This window comes from Lathyrus oleraceus, chromosome 6 (genome assembly GCF_024323335.1).
Source record: "Lathyrus oleraceus cultivar Zhongwan6 chromosome 6, CAAS_Psat_ZW6_1.0, whole genome shotgun sequence".
In the NCBI taxonomy this organism is placed as follows: domain Eukaryota; kingdom Viridiplantae; phylum Streptophyta; class Magnoliopsida; order Fabales; family Fabaceae; genus Lathyrus; species Lathyrus oleraceus.
Window position 1 is genome coordinate 3780492 of NC_066584.1, and position 16202 is coordinate 3796693.

General features: G+C 35.6%; 1 protein-coding gene across 1 annotated transcript; it reads right to left on the bottom strand.

The window, feature by feature from the left end:
- Positions 1 to 6239: 6239 nt before the first annotated feature.
- On the bottom strand, positions 6240 to 14981 carry LOC127097201 (DNA-directed RNA polymerase II subunit RPB2). The gene is made up of 25 exons (XM_051035708.1): positions 14529 to 14981; positions 13982 to 14203; positions 13000 to 13290; positions 12683 to 12880; positions 11924 to 11988; positions 11758 to 11844; positions 11534 to 11654; positions 11400 to 11444; positions 11182 to 11319; positions 11008 to 11080; positions 10698 to 10774; positions 10490 to 10597; positions 10289 to 10405; positions 9488 to 9643; positions 9299 to 9403; positions 9075 to 9200; positions 8920 to 8997; positions 8735 to 8830; positions 8536 to 8651; positions 8368 to 8437; positions 8232 to 8285; positions 8001 to 8144; positions 7484 to 7783; positions 6938 to 7360; positions 6240 to 6829 (listed from the first exon to the last, which is right to left on the bottom strand). Exons 1-25 carry the CDS (start codon positions 14784 to 14786, stop codon positions 6710 to 6712), a joined length of 3588 nt encoding a protein of 1195 aa, XP_050891665.1. The 5' UTR covers positions 14787 to 14981; the 3' UTR covers positions 6240 to 6709.
- Positions 14982 to 16202: the final 1221 nt, after the last annotated feature.

Below are 16202 nucleotides of genomic sequence, written 5' to 3' on the forward strand. Positions count from 1 at the left end.
AGTCCTAGTTGTTCGAGTGTGATGGTGTAAAGGACCTTACATGATTTTTCGTCGTCTACGACAAATCCTGTTACTGTGTGATCTTCAATGGCTACTATTATAACTAATGGTAACTCCGTGTTTGGGACATCTTCTCGCGATCTAGAAATTCGAGCATCGAACGGTCTTCGCTTCACGGTTTGGTATCAGTTTTTGATTGGAGTAGGTGCTCCGGTGACGAATCTCTGTCAGATGTTTCCATATTGTAGATATCATCGAGGATCGATGATTAAGGTGGAACAGGATCGAAGGATTCAATAGTGTTCTTCGGCGCGATTTAGAAGGTGACTATCTTCATTTCTCAGTGGTTCTGGTAGATATTTGTCTTTGGATCAAGGGTGATCCATCTGTGGAATTTTTCGAAAATTAGGAGTCAATTCCCCCATACAGCGTCGTTGTTTCGTTGTGGAACCAAAATTGGTGTTGGTTGTTGACGTAGGATTCTAAATTAGAGATATTGATCTCTGATACGGTGGTGCGGGATAGACCTGCAATGTTAACACTCCAACGCATAAGTCAGTTCAAATTTCAAGATGAGTATAGTGAAAAGTGGGGAACATAAAAGTATATTTTGAATATCATGTATGTTGACTATATACATTGGATAATTTTGATTGGACTTGCGCATGGTTGAACCCTTACATTGAGTATCTGATCGGCCTAATACAGTACCCAAAAAAATGTTAAATAAATTATAAATTTAGTTCAGTTTACATAAGGGAATTGTTAATCTCACCCTAATAGGTGGAAAAACACCCTATGAAAATCCAAATATTCCCCTCTGATTCCGCAAATGCATTTCTGGCGCACCAGGAGCCTTACTAAAACACGCCCTAATTGAGTCTCACCCCATATGTTTTCTAAAATTTACTCCAGAGATGCATCTCCGAAACAACTTCATTTACACCTCATGCATTCCTCACTGGAACATCTTTTTTTGACATAAATTGTTTCAGAGATGCATCTTCGTATTCACATGAGACGGAATCCATAGATGCATCTCCGGAACCACGCCAGACAGTAACTTTTTACTTTGATTTAAAGATGCTTCGATGAATTTGACGATATATTATAGTTATAATATCATTTTCAATTTTGTATAAATTAAACCACGCTTTCGGAGTAATATGAAAATGATATATATAAATTAATAAAGTTGGAGTACACAATGAAGTCAGAATAACATAGAACCGAAAATATTATGCAAATACTATATACTACTGCGTATGACGGACTCGGACTCCCTATTCATATGATGACTCGTGTACTGTAGTGTCTCCATCATCATAGCATCGAGAACATCCCTCACCTCAGAGTCATCTAAAAAGAGTCCTCTGTCTATACCCGTCTACCCAATATCCATAATATGGCGACATCTAGGCAACACATCAACAACATGATTTGCCCTATCTTGTTCCTCCACTAGAATCTCCTGATGATGTGCCCTAGGTGGATCTCCCTGAACTTCCGGTGTCATATAAGGATGTGACACCCAAAAATATCATTGGATGTAATTGTGTACTACACTTCAATCGTTGGGAGCTATGGTACTATGTGCCTCATCTGATACCAGATGATTAAGATAATCATCAAACATGATATCCATATCTATGTGTCATAGTGGTAGAAGCATACTCATAAGGGGTTTGGCTTAGGTAACATTAGGGACGGAAAGGCATGGTCTCTCTCTCTCTCTCTCTCTCTCTCTCTCTCTCTCTCTCTCTCTCTCTCTCTAATATTCCGCTCTCTCATTTAAATTATTATATTTATTTTATTTGTTTTTCAGTTAAAACACCTAAAAATACACTAAAGGTACCATACATTTCCCTCCATAATGTTCCCCAATCATAACTTGACTCAAAAGGGTCTTTGAGAATAAACTGCATGTAGTCGAACTGTCGTATAATGCACTTAGTTAGATGAGGATACGTCAGACATGAATTGCAAGTCAATCATCCCGAGTATGAGGTTTTGTCATCAAAGGGATGTGTCTTACGGTGAGTGATGTAAGTATGTGTCATACGGTGAACTGACTTTGTGTATTTTTGCTTTGGAAAGCAAATGTCGCGGATAGCAAGAGTCGCCACCGACTTTTCTTTTATCCAATAAGGAAAGGCGGAAAAGAACAGGAAAGACCTTGATTAGATTTTGGGTTCGGGAGGTACATTATACAAAGGGAATGTGTTAGCACCCTTTCTATCCATGGTTATCCATGGGCTCTTAATTGCTTAGCTCACTTATGTTTTTCTTGTCCGAAAAAGTGTTTGAGAACTGTTTAATGTTTTGAAAAGAGAGTTTAACTTTGTAATGATTCTTGTACGAATGTATACAAAGTATTTATCTCGTTTAATTTTGAAAGTTGTTTAGAAAAATATAACTTGGCAATGATTCTAGCACGAATGTATACCAAGTGGTGATTTTCTAATAGATGTTTTGCAAAGTGTGAAGTGTGAAAAGTATTTTAAGTTGTGAGTCAGCATTTAAGAGTTATACCTAACCAAGGTCTTTATAGGTATTTCCTATCCTTAGGAGGGTAAAATTGTCCTTACTATTGAGAAGTAAGTAGTCTCATCCTTTGGATGTAAAGGGACATCGTAGGGTCGTCGATTGGTCATTGAAGGCAACATTTGTAAGGATACCTTAACATTCGAAGGGACGATCATCATTTAACCGTAGGCTACCACGAAGGGTCATCGAGGGACAAAGTCATGTATTTGAAGGCAACATTCGAGGGACTATGATGATTTAACCGAAGGGTCTTTGCTAAGTGTATCCCCACATTCGCGGGACATGACCGTAATACCGTAAGGCAACAAAGAGAGAGCCAAGATCATATATTTAAAGGCAACATTCGTAATTAGTTAGGCAATTAGGATGAATCTCCGCAAGGGTATCCCACCAATAAAGTGGAATACCTAGCCCGCTACCTTCTTCGGGAATATGTGAGCCCTCACAAAATTCAGCAAACAGGTCAGAATACCAAATGGGATGCAATCAATAGTTGCACCGAACAAAGGAATCGCAGCAGTAATAATGTCAGGCAAATAATACACAGCTATGATATGACATGTCAAATAAACACAGAACAGAACAGAAAAAAAAAATCAGCGACTGTCATGTTCGCTACTGCCTCGCCTAGCAAAGGCTTGGCGAACACTCACTACATGTTCGCTTAGAGATGTGCTAGCGAACGGCTGCGGATTTTGATTTTAATAACAGTACGATTTCAGCAAGCTCCAAACCCTATGGCATCCACTACAGAAATTACATGGTTAAACATTCAAGGCATCCATGCATACTTAAATCTACATGCAAAACCTAAGATATATTTATAAATTCAATCATAATATCACATGTAAATTGGGAGCATAAAGCGGTAGTGGTAGTGCAAACCTGTTTGCAATTGAATTGCAACGTTGAATTGGCAGATCACTCTTAGGGTTGGTGTCGGGTTGAGTTGGGCGGAGATAACCTTTGTGCAGATGAGTTTCCTTCAAGGTTTCCTTTAGGGTTGCTCTGAATTCTCTTGGTTAGCCTCCAGGGTTTGCTGTCTGTGTTTGTGTTTCCTTGCTAGGGTTTCTGTCCGTCTGTCCCCTTCCGTTTGTGAATGAAGCTCTGCTATTTATAATAATTGCGTCTTGGTGGGCTCAGAATGAAGCCCAAAATTTCTGGTATTCGCAAGCTTCGCTAGGCGAGTGGTGCAGCGAAGGGTTCGCTAGGCGAAGGATTTTGCTCGCCTAGCGAGAAAGCTATTTTAAGTCATTTGCTGGATTTGATCACCTGTGTGCTGGGTCTTTGTTCTTTTAAGATCAATGTCTTGAAAAATGAGTTGGAGTGCCTTGAAAAATGTCTTGCAAGATTAACGGGCAAATTTTGGGGTATGACAATATGGAAGTGTACATCCTCTGCTACCAAGTGATCAAGATACATTTTGTATGGTTGCGTCGCCTGATTTCCTCTAAGTGGGACGAATGCAGAAGCATGTGGCGTATCCTCAGTGTAGGTCGGAACACATGACTAGTCGGATATGCGTGGGAAGCGCTGGAGGATTTAAGCTTGAAAATGGTATATATGAATCATTAGTAAAAGATGTAGAAATTAGCGTAGCAAAAGTGTAATCAAAATGACACGTTATAAGATGTAGAAATATTATTGTCAACAATGTGATGTTGCATGTCACTTGTTTGATCTTCCACATACAACCTTCGGCTAACTTGGAGTACAGGTAGACTAAACAAGCCTCCTCCCCCCAATTGTACTCGTGGATCTTCTCCAAGTCATCGAAGTATCGCAAGTAGACCACACCCACATAAGTGACACTCTTATCCATAAAAATGGATGTGGCAACCAAATACAATAGGTATGCTCTCATATTGTATGCTCCATGTTGCGCAACCTACTCGTCAGCACCAACAGTTTGCCCTGCATCATGCAATTGTTGTGTATACAACCTCTCCAAGAATCAAAACCTAACATGAGCCCCTCTGAAGGCTTCTAACTCCTTCATAGCAATCTTTAGGTTAGCTCACAGATAGTCTATCATCATCTCTAGTGTGTCATCTCTGTTAATCCTACTATGGTCTAATATTCTCTCCATGATCGAAAGATGCAACAGGCATGAGACACCGTCCAGTATGATAGACATCTCACCATGTGGAAGATGAAATGATGACGTCTTCGAGTTTCATCTCTCTACAAACGCGAATATCATATCATGGTTAATTGTAACATAATCGATCCTGCACAAATCTCTCAGCCCAAATAGTTGCATCACATCATTAAACCACTGCTCATTAGGATGTTGCAGACTCGTAATCTTTCGGTCATGTTTGATGAATTTTAAAGCATCGCAATCCTGCAGAAAAATAAATCATTGTCGAAAACTTTGAATATTATAACAAAAATGATATGATATTTCAAAGAATGAATCCAACTGAATTTTACCTCTTCGTCTCAAACATGTTTGACAGTATGGTCCGGATATATAGGCAACAACGATAAGTCTGACGGACCTCCTCCAAACCCCTCAGGTGTCTCAAGTTCTTGCGGTGACTCTGGTGTCTGAGTATGTGACATGTCTCATACGAAAAGACGAAGGTGGAAATGCATGATCCCTATTAGTTGATGCCCTTGCATCAACCGGACTAGAAGCGATAGGTGTCTACGATGATCGAGTTATTTCCCTCTGAACCAATACATGTTGCACAACTCTTTTATGTCTCAATCTATCTAGGTTATCAGCCATAATGTCTATAAATAAACCACACAAACATTATACATATGAAATACAATGAGATTAAACTAAAAAATGCATACTGATAAAATTCAGAGATGCATCTTCGGATTCTGAAAATCAAAATATTGGAAAATTTCAGAGATGCATCTCCGTAAGGTTCTGCAACTCATAAGCACGTTAATGGCGGAAATGTAGCTCATGCCAACATCCAAAACATTGCATTGATCATTTAAACTATCTAGCAAACAAATTCCTCGTTTCAATAACATGTCTAAACTACTTATCACATAACCTAATACTCAATTTCTATAAATGTATATAAAAATAAAAAAAGTTCAGAAAAATCATAAATTTACTAAATATGAGTTTAGTTTGATGTTAAGTGTGCTCTTTGATCGATTTGATATTGATGGAAAAAACTTTGAAGTGAGTTGAATGATTTTGAAAAAATATAAGTTGAGAGTTTCATACTTGAGAGATTGAGAGTATTTTGAAAAGTGAGGAAGAAGAAACGGTTCAACATATTTTTGATTAAAACAACGCTCAGAGATGTGTTTACACAAAGAGACATTTATAATTTCTTTTGTCTTGCGTTAAAACATAACTCAAAAACGAATGTGTTTGAAATCCATCCGAAGATACATCTCTAAACACCTTAAGCAACTCCCTTTACATAAACTAGTATCAAACCTGCTAGACAACCTAAAGATATTAGGAATCCATGTCTAGTTCAATATCTCTTTTCCAATAAAGGTTTAATTAATATAACTTGTTTTCCAATAAAGGTTCAATATCTATTTTCCAATAAAGCTCTTGCACTATTCAATTTAGCAGCTCTGTATTTTGTGAAATTTTGCCTATTGATTTCCATCCCAATTCTACTGGGAGCGCTTGTATTGTTCGAGTCATAAGAAAACATCACAGTAAAAGATTAAAATGGTGTTTTTAGTTAAAACAAAGAAGCTCAAAAACTTAATACTATTTTTTAATATATGATAAAGTTACAAATATAATTCACCATTTTACAAGTACCAGACCTACCTTCAAAGGATACAAAACGCAAGCAGGTCTTTAGAATGACTAAAGTTGACAGCCCTGCTAAATGCTAAAATTTTCAACAGATACATTCTCATGTAATTAACATTGCCAAATGTGTTATGTGAAACAAGGTATTGATGGGGCTGCCGGGCACAGGCTTTTTCTCGGATATTTATTTCTGTATAGTAAGTTAAAATCCTTGACTTATAAATGGAATGTCATTCAAACTACTTGAATATATGACTTCATTTCCCAACACTTGAAAGGCTCCTGATTTCATTTATCAGTCTTGAGAAAGCAGGGAAAGTCAAATTAATACATCTTCGGAAACAATGTGCGATCCAAAGTTCAAGGGAGAAAGAAGTCTACATATGTGGTTTTTCTCAAACTTGCTCATCAGGCTCCTTTTTTCTTTTGGTCTTTTATAGACTTGATCTCTTTAGTAAGCATTCTTGGAGCTATGGCCATAGCCATTAGCTCTTGGAAGAGCAGCTTACAAGCATAAGGAATGTAAACCTGCATAAACAAACAAAAGGCAGAAACTAAGAATTCAGCACAAGGAGAAAACACTCATAACTGTAATATGGACTACATAGTGCAAGACAAGATAAATGATCATTTCACCTGAACAATGTCAGTTTTGTTCTTGCAACCCCTACACTCGAAAGAATTCTTCTTCAGATTTGCAATAGCTATTAACCCACAGCGTTCGCATACATGGACCCTATATGCATCACTTTGATCAAACAATCTTTCCTTTAGAAAGTGAGCAGCTCCATGGGCTATCATGCAATCACGTTCCATCTCTCCAAACCTAAGACCACCGTCTCGTGACCGCCCCTCAGCAGGTTGCCTGGTAAGAATCTGCACAGGACCTCGTCCACGAGAATGGATCTTGTCATCAACCATATGCTTCAACCTTTGGTAATAAGTAGGGCCAAGGAAAATCATTGCACTGAGACGCCTCCCTGTATGACCATTGTACATTGTCTCAAAACCACGCATTTGGTACCCACATTTGTGTAGAGCTTTGCTGATATTATCCACCTGGATTACAGTAGTAAAAAAAATACCAGAATTTAAATGCTAGCTAAAAAGGTGTCTTGAACATGGTGAAAGAATGAAAATGGTGTTAAAATAATGAAAATGTGATGAAAGACTGCTACTTACTGTAACATCGGTAAAAGGAGTTGCATCTCCTTCTTTTCCCATATGGGCTGCAACCTTCCCCATGATACATTCAATAAGCTGACCAATTGTCATTCGAGAAGGTATAGCATGTGGATTGACAATAATATCAGGGGTGATGCCCTCCGCAGTCCAGGGCATGTCTTCTTGTGTATAAGTCATACCAACTGTCCCCTTCTGACCATGCCTACTACTGAATTTGTCACCAATCTGTGGTATTCGAACAGATCTCACCCTTACTTTAACGAATCTCAACCCATCAGCATTTGTTGTCAACAGAACCTACAAAATAGGAAATACATAAATCTATAAGTAAAATAATTCCAGGAATTCAGGCTTTAGATAGACTAATATGTTCTTCATTTCAGACGTAGTCATTTTGCTTTCGGAATGTAACTCTCATTTTGTTACTAAAAAATTCTCCTTTCATTAAGTTTTCATAGTATAGGCTCAAACTCAAAGGGTAACGATGAAAGTTAATATTTATGACAAAACTTACTTGATCAACGATTCCAGTTTCACTGTGGCGTAAACTTATGCTGTGATCACGTTTTGAGTAACGAGCAGCTTGTCCTTGAGCCTCCTCCTGAGATAAAGGAGTGGTCTTTCCAATAATAACATCCTCACCAGACACTCTGGTGCCCTGTTTCATAGTGACAAATTGCTACATTTAGTACACATTTTCACTGTCGGACATGACATTCAGAATGTTGTCAAAATTGATGCTTACAGGTGGAGCAAGGCCATCGTCGTCCAACTTATCGTAAGAACCATGCCTCATACCCTGCAAAACAAAACTTGGTTATAAACTACCAAATAGCAAATCAACATATATTATAAAGATTAAAGAGGACCAAAATTTTCACCATAGTGTTAGCTCTATCCGGCCGACCAAAATCTTCTTTGACAAGGGTTCCCATCTTCTTCTCTTCATCTCTATAAAAGATAAGCAATGCTACAACACATCATACAAAAATCACGAACAACAAAAAAAAAAGGAGTGGATTTTTTATCAATTGAGGCAGCAAAGTCACCTATATGAACGGAAAAACAGAGACCGAAAGAAGCCACGGTCTATTGATGATTGGTTCATGATGACAGAATCTTCTTGATTATAACCAGAATAACATGAAATGGCCACAATGGCATTCTAAGGCAAGAAAGGAGAATATATTAGAACACATAATTATCAACAGAATGACAATGATTTAAATAAAGGAGGTCAAAACTTACAATTCCAGCAGGTAGTTGACGAAAATGAAGATGCTCCATGGCTCTCGTAGTGACCAATGGCTTTTGAGGATAGTACAATACATAGGCCAAGGTATCCTAAGCAATGAAGCAAAAGCATCAAGTGGAATCCAGCATCAAGTATAGCCCACTAGATACTTTTAATCATATAAACAAGTGAACAATACCATTCGAAACTGGTAGTTGGTAACATAAATTCCCATTGCTTGTTTTCCCATTGCAGACTGATACGTGTTACGAGGGGACTGATTGCACCACCAAAGATAAGATATTAATAGTGTGTATTAATCAAAATGAGCACACAGCAAAATACCATATTTACCTGGTTGTGATCGGGAAATGGTATGATGGAAGCACATACACCCAAAATCAGTGATGGATGGATTTCACAGTGAGTGTAAGTATCAGAATATGCTTCTTCTGGATTGAGCCTTGCTTGAACAAGATCCTGTTACATATATTCGTATTGATTTACATATTCATGATTAGCATTTATGTATTATTGGAAGGTATATACTTCCACAAATTTAGAATTATAAAACTGACATTAATGGTCATGGAAATCATAGTTGTCTCTTCCTCTTCTGTGTCAATATATTCTATAAATCCCTTGGACACAAGATCATGCCATCCACCATCTTCGGGAGATTCCTGAAGAAATAGAAAAAGAGGTTAAGCAATTACTAAAACAACAATGACTCTTCAGATGCACTACAGTAACTACTTGCAACTTACCCTTTGTTGCAAAGAATGAATGTCCTTCTTTTTTATAAGAAGCCTTTGTTTATCCACAATGAATAAAGGCCGACTGCAGCGACCATAATCTGTATATATGCGCAATTCTTTAAGACGGATATCCCTAACAACCCCAACTTCAGTATTAACATCAACCTGCACGACATGAAAGCCATCAGCACTAAACTACAACTAAAACATATAACAAATAAACAATTATAAACAATGATGGTCTCCTCTTTAAAATGTAATATGATAAATACTCCTATAAAAATGAGCGGAAACTTAAACAAGCAATCACATCTGACTTTGTTTTGGGATTTAGTTTTTTGAAGCAGAAAAAAATAAATGGAAGATGATTCTTCTGCCTTTTTTGGCTAAAAAATCTTATTTTGCCCTTTATCTTGTAAGAATGGTTCATCCTCCTAATATCTCAGCCAAAAGATTAAGCTAATAAGGCCTAGCTAAAAGGCCCTCATTAAGAGGTCATGAAACAGAAAACATGAATCAAGAAATATAAACACTTATTGAAAAATACATCATTTAATGCAGTTCATGTCACAGTATTTTCCAAATATTACATTCTATTTTAATTCCTTAAGCAATGCCCTTGAGGCACACAATAGTATTTGTGTACTGATTACATAGAGATACAAACAAAAATTGCAATATCATCTTCCAAAAGTTGATGTTCTCACTATTTTAAGAGGGCTGCTATTTGTCAACAGTTTCAAACAAGTACAATATTTTAGGCTGTCAAAAGAATCAAAACAAAATCAGACAAGTAAAATGAATAGTTACCCGACGTCTCAGCTTTCTCAATGTTCTAACCAGCATATCAGGGTCACGATGAATACCCATCCAGCAACCATTTACGAAAATTTTTGTAGCTTGGGGAATCACAGCAGGAGAAATTTCCTACATTGAGAAAAATAAGCAAATTTACACACAAACAGTATAGAGAAAGAAACAAATTAATGTTATGCAGGAAGTCACAAGTACCTCAAAATTTTCTGTACCCCATTCCTCTAAAAACTCCAGAATAGGATATGCTGCTGAACCAACTGTTATGTAAACCATCAAGGCCAGGTTCTTCACCAGTCCACAGGCCTAAATAATAGCCCAATCACACCCATAAATACCACCGAGAAAGATGAGTTCCTCATAAAACAAGAAGTAATATAAGAAGCTTGCAAAGAAAAATACTAACTTGTCCTTCAGGTGTTTCTGCCGGACACATCATTCCCCATTGTGAATTATGCAGCTGTCTTGGTTTGGCCAACTTGCCTGAAATAATAGAAGAGAAACAATAAAAATACAACTTCTACAAATGTTATTTATTCATTAAAAAAACTAGTGTTGGATCTTTGAATCTAAATTCCTAAAGAAATCATTGAGGACTTATTATTGGATTCCATTGATTGTATCTATTTATTTATAAATTTATGCAAACAATGCACAAGAGGGAAGAAACGATTGAAGGCTCGGTCAGGCTTGAACAGCAGAAGGGAAGCAAATACCTTCACGTCCTATGGGAGAGTTCAATCTTCGCAAGTGTGATAAAGTGGACGCATAAGTTAAACGATTTAGCACCTGAAACATAAAGACAAAAAGTTAAGTTGTTAATGTTTCATTTCCTTTTTAGAAGAGAATGTGCACGACTGTTGAAGCATCAAAATAGCACATAATTATACCTGCGACACTCCAGCTCTAGTACCTGCAGCATTTGCTTGCCCCCAATTACCAGTAGCAAGTGAGTATTTAAGTCCACTTGTGATGGTTTTTGCTTTGATAGCAAATTGCAGGTTAACTTCCTTCCCATTATCAACACACTGCACCATTCATGAGGTAGAAGGGTATAGGCAGTGAAAAATAAATAGTAGAAAACATGTACTTTAGAAGTAGAACAAACCTTCTGTACATAACCCCTGACATCTCTAGTTAACTTTCTGAACAGCTGCAACACAAATTATAGCAACAGGTAATTAAAAAAACAAATAACAAGCCTAATTAAATAAAATAATATCAATTACTGGAGAAACAAACCATTCTAAAGAGTCCACCAAGTAAAGGACCTGCAAGGTCCAGCCTCTTGTTTCCGTAATGATCCCTGTCATCTTCGGCCCTCCGCCCAAGTGCACACAGAAGTAGCCGATGAATGATATATCTGATGAGCAATGATGAGCATAATAAATACTAAAAACTAAAGTAATAAGCTTAATAAATACTAAAAAATTAAAGTAACAAGATACAACATGTTACGAACTTACCCAAAATAGTACGCTTTTTTTGTCTCGCAATACTCTCCAACACCAACATGGGGAAGCATCTCCTTTTGAAGGATGTCCTTAGCATACCTAAAGATTTGGATAACAATTACTTCATGATGGGAGCAAATAAATCATTTTATTCTTACAGAAATACAACTCAACTCACTTAATTCTCTTTTCCTTGGTTACACCTACTGTTGCCCCTCTTTTTCCAATGTAGTCAAGTGCAACCTGGAGTGAAATTAATATTTAAGTGAAAAAAAATCTCCCCATACAAAACACATGAAATATTAAGAAAATTATTTATCAAACAATGTTATATTTACCTTAATAGAATAGTTTTTAATCATCTAAACTTATAGGGAGAAAAAAATGCAACGGGAAAAAACATATGACACGATGTGGAAAGGCCATGTAGTAAGATAAGGAAATATTGCAATGGAAAACAAATAAAGAATTAAAATTAGAACATTTAACTAGAGACTTAATTAAGAGCTAGTCTTGATAAACTTTTGCAAAGTACTTGTAGAAACAATAAGGTTCAAATAATGGTGCGATAACTATGAGTATGCAAACAGATAGCTTCTCTAATATTGTTAAATTGAGTTTCGTACCTCAATTTTTTTTCAAAAGCCCTCTCATTTAATTTCTATACAAAACGCCTATAAGCTTATAAGATCTGTTATATGGATAAGAAATTAAATGTATTCCTTATATTGAAATACTCTCCTCGTAACTATAAACTAATCCAAACTGAGCCTAAATTTTATTATAAAAAATATGCAGTACAGGAAAAATAGGCTATTCCATCCTTCTGAACACAAAATTGGGTTGTACAAACTCACTCGAAACTAATATAAAATCTTAGACAACCAATCACCATTTTGACTGGAAGCAATTAATATTTAACAGCTGCAAAACCCACCTGTTGATTTTGTATTACAAAGGCTTCTTCCAGGGAAGGACGGAGCAATTCCATCATTTGAGTATCCGCAAAGTCATAGCATATATGTTCGAGTATATCCTTATCAGCGACAAATCCCAATGCCCGAAACACAATAATGATAGGAATTTCAGTTCGAATGTATGGAAGAGTGGCACGTATATATTGCCCTGAAGAACCCTGATAGGAATAAAAATGCATAAACACTTAGGCATTGGAACAAAATACATTTGCAGAACGTGACTCACAACATAGCATAAAATAAACAAATTAACAAATATACAACGGTTTTCACTTACCCCTTTGGAACTAGCTCGAGAGAGCATGCGCACAAACATAGTGCTAGGTGGTCTGTTCTGTGATTCTGCCATGGACCGAACTTCACCCACATAAGCATACTTATTAGGTTGCCTCTTCTTGAAGACGTAGACATGATTGGTGCTCATCTTCTCCTGAGCAATGAGAACCTTCTCACTGCCATTAATAATGAAATATCCCCCTTGATCATACGGACACTCTCCAAGCTCAGTCAAATCCTTCTCCGAATTCTGATACAATGTGCAATAACTAGACCGGAGCATTATAGGAACCTAACAACAACAAAATCATTAGTTACGGTAAAACGACAAAATCTTATACCATCCCATACATCTAAAAATAACTCAAAATCTTATTTACACATCGACAAAACGGCAAAATAAGTACAATATGATTATAATTGACTATATATCTGTGTATAATCATTAAATGAAATTGCTTGATATAGTGAAATGCATCACATCATGGAGCTTGGAGAAATAATTTCATTGGCAACCTGACCCGTGATTTCCGTCAATGCCAACCGACATTTTTCTCAATCGTTTTGAAATTCTAACTTAAAATCTTATTTATAAATTGACAAAACTACCAAAAAAAAAGTACAATATAATTATAATTGATAACTAGATATCCGTGTATAATCATTAAATGAAATTGCTTGATATAGCAAAATGCCCCAAATCACGGAGCTAGGGAAATAATTTTATTGGCCACCTGACCCGTGTTTTCCGTCAACAGCGACGGACATTGTTCTCAATTGTTCTGAAATTCTAACACGTGCATTCGTGAATCGATACTTTTGCGAGTCCATTTTTCGCTACATATATAGTTCTGAAAATTACTTCGTAATTTAGTTTAATAAATAAACCCAAACATTAAATACTTAATTACTATAACTATTAACTCTTCCAAACACCCCGTTTTAACATGTAGAATACTATAATTGAGATGAGTAAGGAGCACCTTGCCAATGAAAACTTTAGTGAAATCCTGAGTCTCAGTGACCTCTTCACCATCATGTCCTTTTTTAATGACCCTCTTGGAAACATCAACATACAAAGGAGCCGAATAAGTAAGATTCCTTAATCTAGCCGCCTTAGGAAACAATGTGGCAGTTTCTCCATCAGATTCTGTCATCATAGGTTTACTCAAGTAAATCTGACCAAAACTTATCTTGTAAACTAACTGCAAACAAATCCAAAATCAAATTAACATCAACATTGTTACAAATAATAAAAGAAAACTGATTTTGATATTCAACAATTCAGACATTATTTTTACATATAATTTATTTTTTGTATCAGAAGCATTAAAAAAACTTTCTTAAAAATAAAATCAGTCATTATATATTTTTGCTGGAGAAGCTAGTCAATTAGATTTTTTTTATCACAATCTCACTATTGAAAATCTGTAACACACTGATGAAATATTGTAAAGTGATTATTTTTCAGTGCTGTGCACACCATGTGCAAACCAACAATAATAACAACAACAAAAAGAAGCTAGTTACCTCTGCGGCATCGGATTGGTGACCTGGATTATGCTGAGACTCAGGTCGAATCTCAATATCAGCAGATTCATCTACGATTTCCTGCATAGTGTTTTGGATGAACTCATCGAATGAATCAAGTTGCTGCCGAACTAAACCTTTCTCTTCGAAGTAAGCTGAAATAACAGCCCAAGCATCTTCCTGTGTAATTTCTTCTTCGTCATCTTCTTCGTCCATTTGCTGATCGTATTCATTTTCATCCTCCAAATCCATCACCATCTTTTCTGATTAATTTACTGTAAAGTTCAAATTCAAAGTTCAAATAAGTTTCTGTTCTCACTTTAATTGTGTAGTTCCAGTTGGAATTTTTGAGTTGTAATTCGCGGAAAGAAAGAGGAAAATGTGCAGAAATGAAACCCTAGCAGAGACAAATACTCAAGCTGTCTTGGTCTCTGAGTCTAAAGAAGTCGGAATAATTACAGCGGTGCTATTTTATAGGTGGTTTCGATAGGCCGGTTCGAGTTGGCTAATGGATATTATCTGTATGAACCGTGAGAACCGATATAACTCGGTTGGGAGTTTGAAAAATCGGTGAAATATGGGTCAAAGCATCTTGGACCGGTTCTTGCACAAAATCTAGATAAAACTTAAGTATACGAGTATTTGAAGCTAAAAAGGAACTAGAAAAGTTATTTAAGAGTAACGAAAATTTAACAAATGTGAGCATTTTTTTTTTTAATTTATAACTTAAGATACCTCTATTCTCTTTTATAACTCTATTCTATAATTAAATTTTTAATAAATTTATTAAATAAATAATATATTTGAACTATATAAATTAAATATATTGATTATTTGATGAAAATAAAAAAACTTGACTTTTATTATCAGGTTACTTTTTTTCCATAGATGTATGTTTGACCGATAATTTTTAAGTTGAATTTAAGATAAATTCATAAATATCAACTAATTTGAGAGAATTTTGATGTAATGAGGTGGTTCCTGGATAGTTTATACGGTTGATATTTAATAATTATATGATATCTTTTACTCTTTTAATATATGTCTTTTGTGACTTTTCAACTAGCTTTTTATATAAAATCTTTGTCTCGTCTTTTTCATTTGTCATGTCTCGAATCACCGTGATCGTCTTATTCATATGATATAAATATTTATTTGTTGTAGAATTTTAATTTTTTTTAGTTTGATATAGAATAAATATAAAATAAAATCAATAAGCGATGTTGATTGTCTCCATGTCTCTCTAAAAATCCAACGCCAACCATTATCAACATTTGTTTTCGGTCTATGTATCAAATCTCGCAAAAACATCATATTTTCCATTGCTTTTGTCCCATAAAAGAATTATTTCAAAAGAAAATAAAACTCATAAATAATGCAATCTTATATCTAATAAAATATTTGTCTAATGATTAGATTTAATAATTTTAATATGAATTAAAAATATATATTTTGAAAGTGTGGTATCATAATTGTTGAACTTACGGAGACACACATAAAGAAATTTAATAGAATAATTCATGCAAATACATAAAGTTTGTGTAGTTGAGAAAATTAGTATTTTGTTCCTTTTCAAGTGTTATTTTTTTATTTTTTACACATATCAAAAAAACTAATTATTAGTGTTACTTTTTAAATAATAATTCACCTTTTACCTCTAATACCCTTAATTAT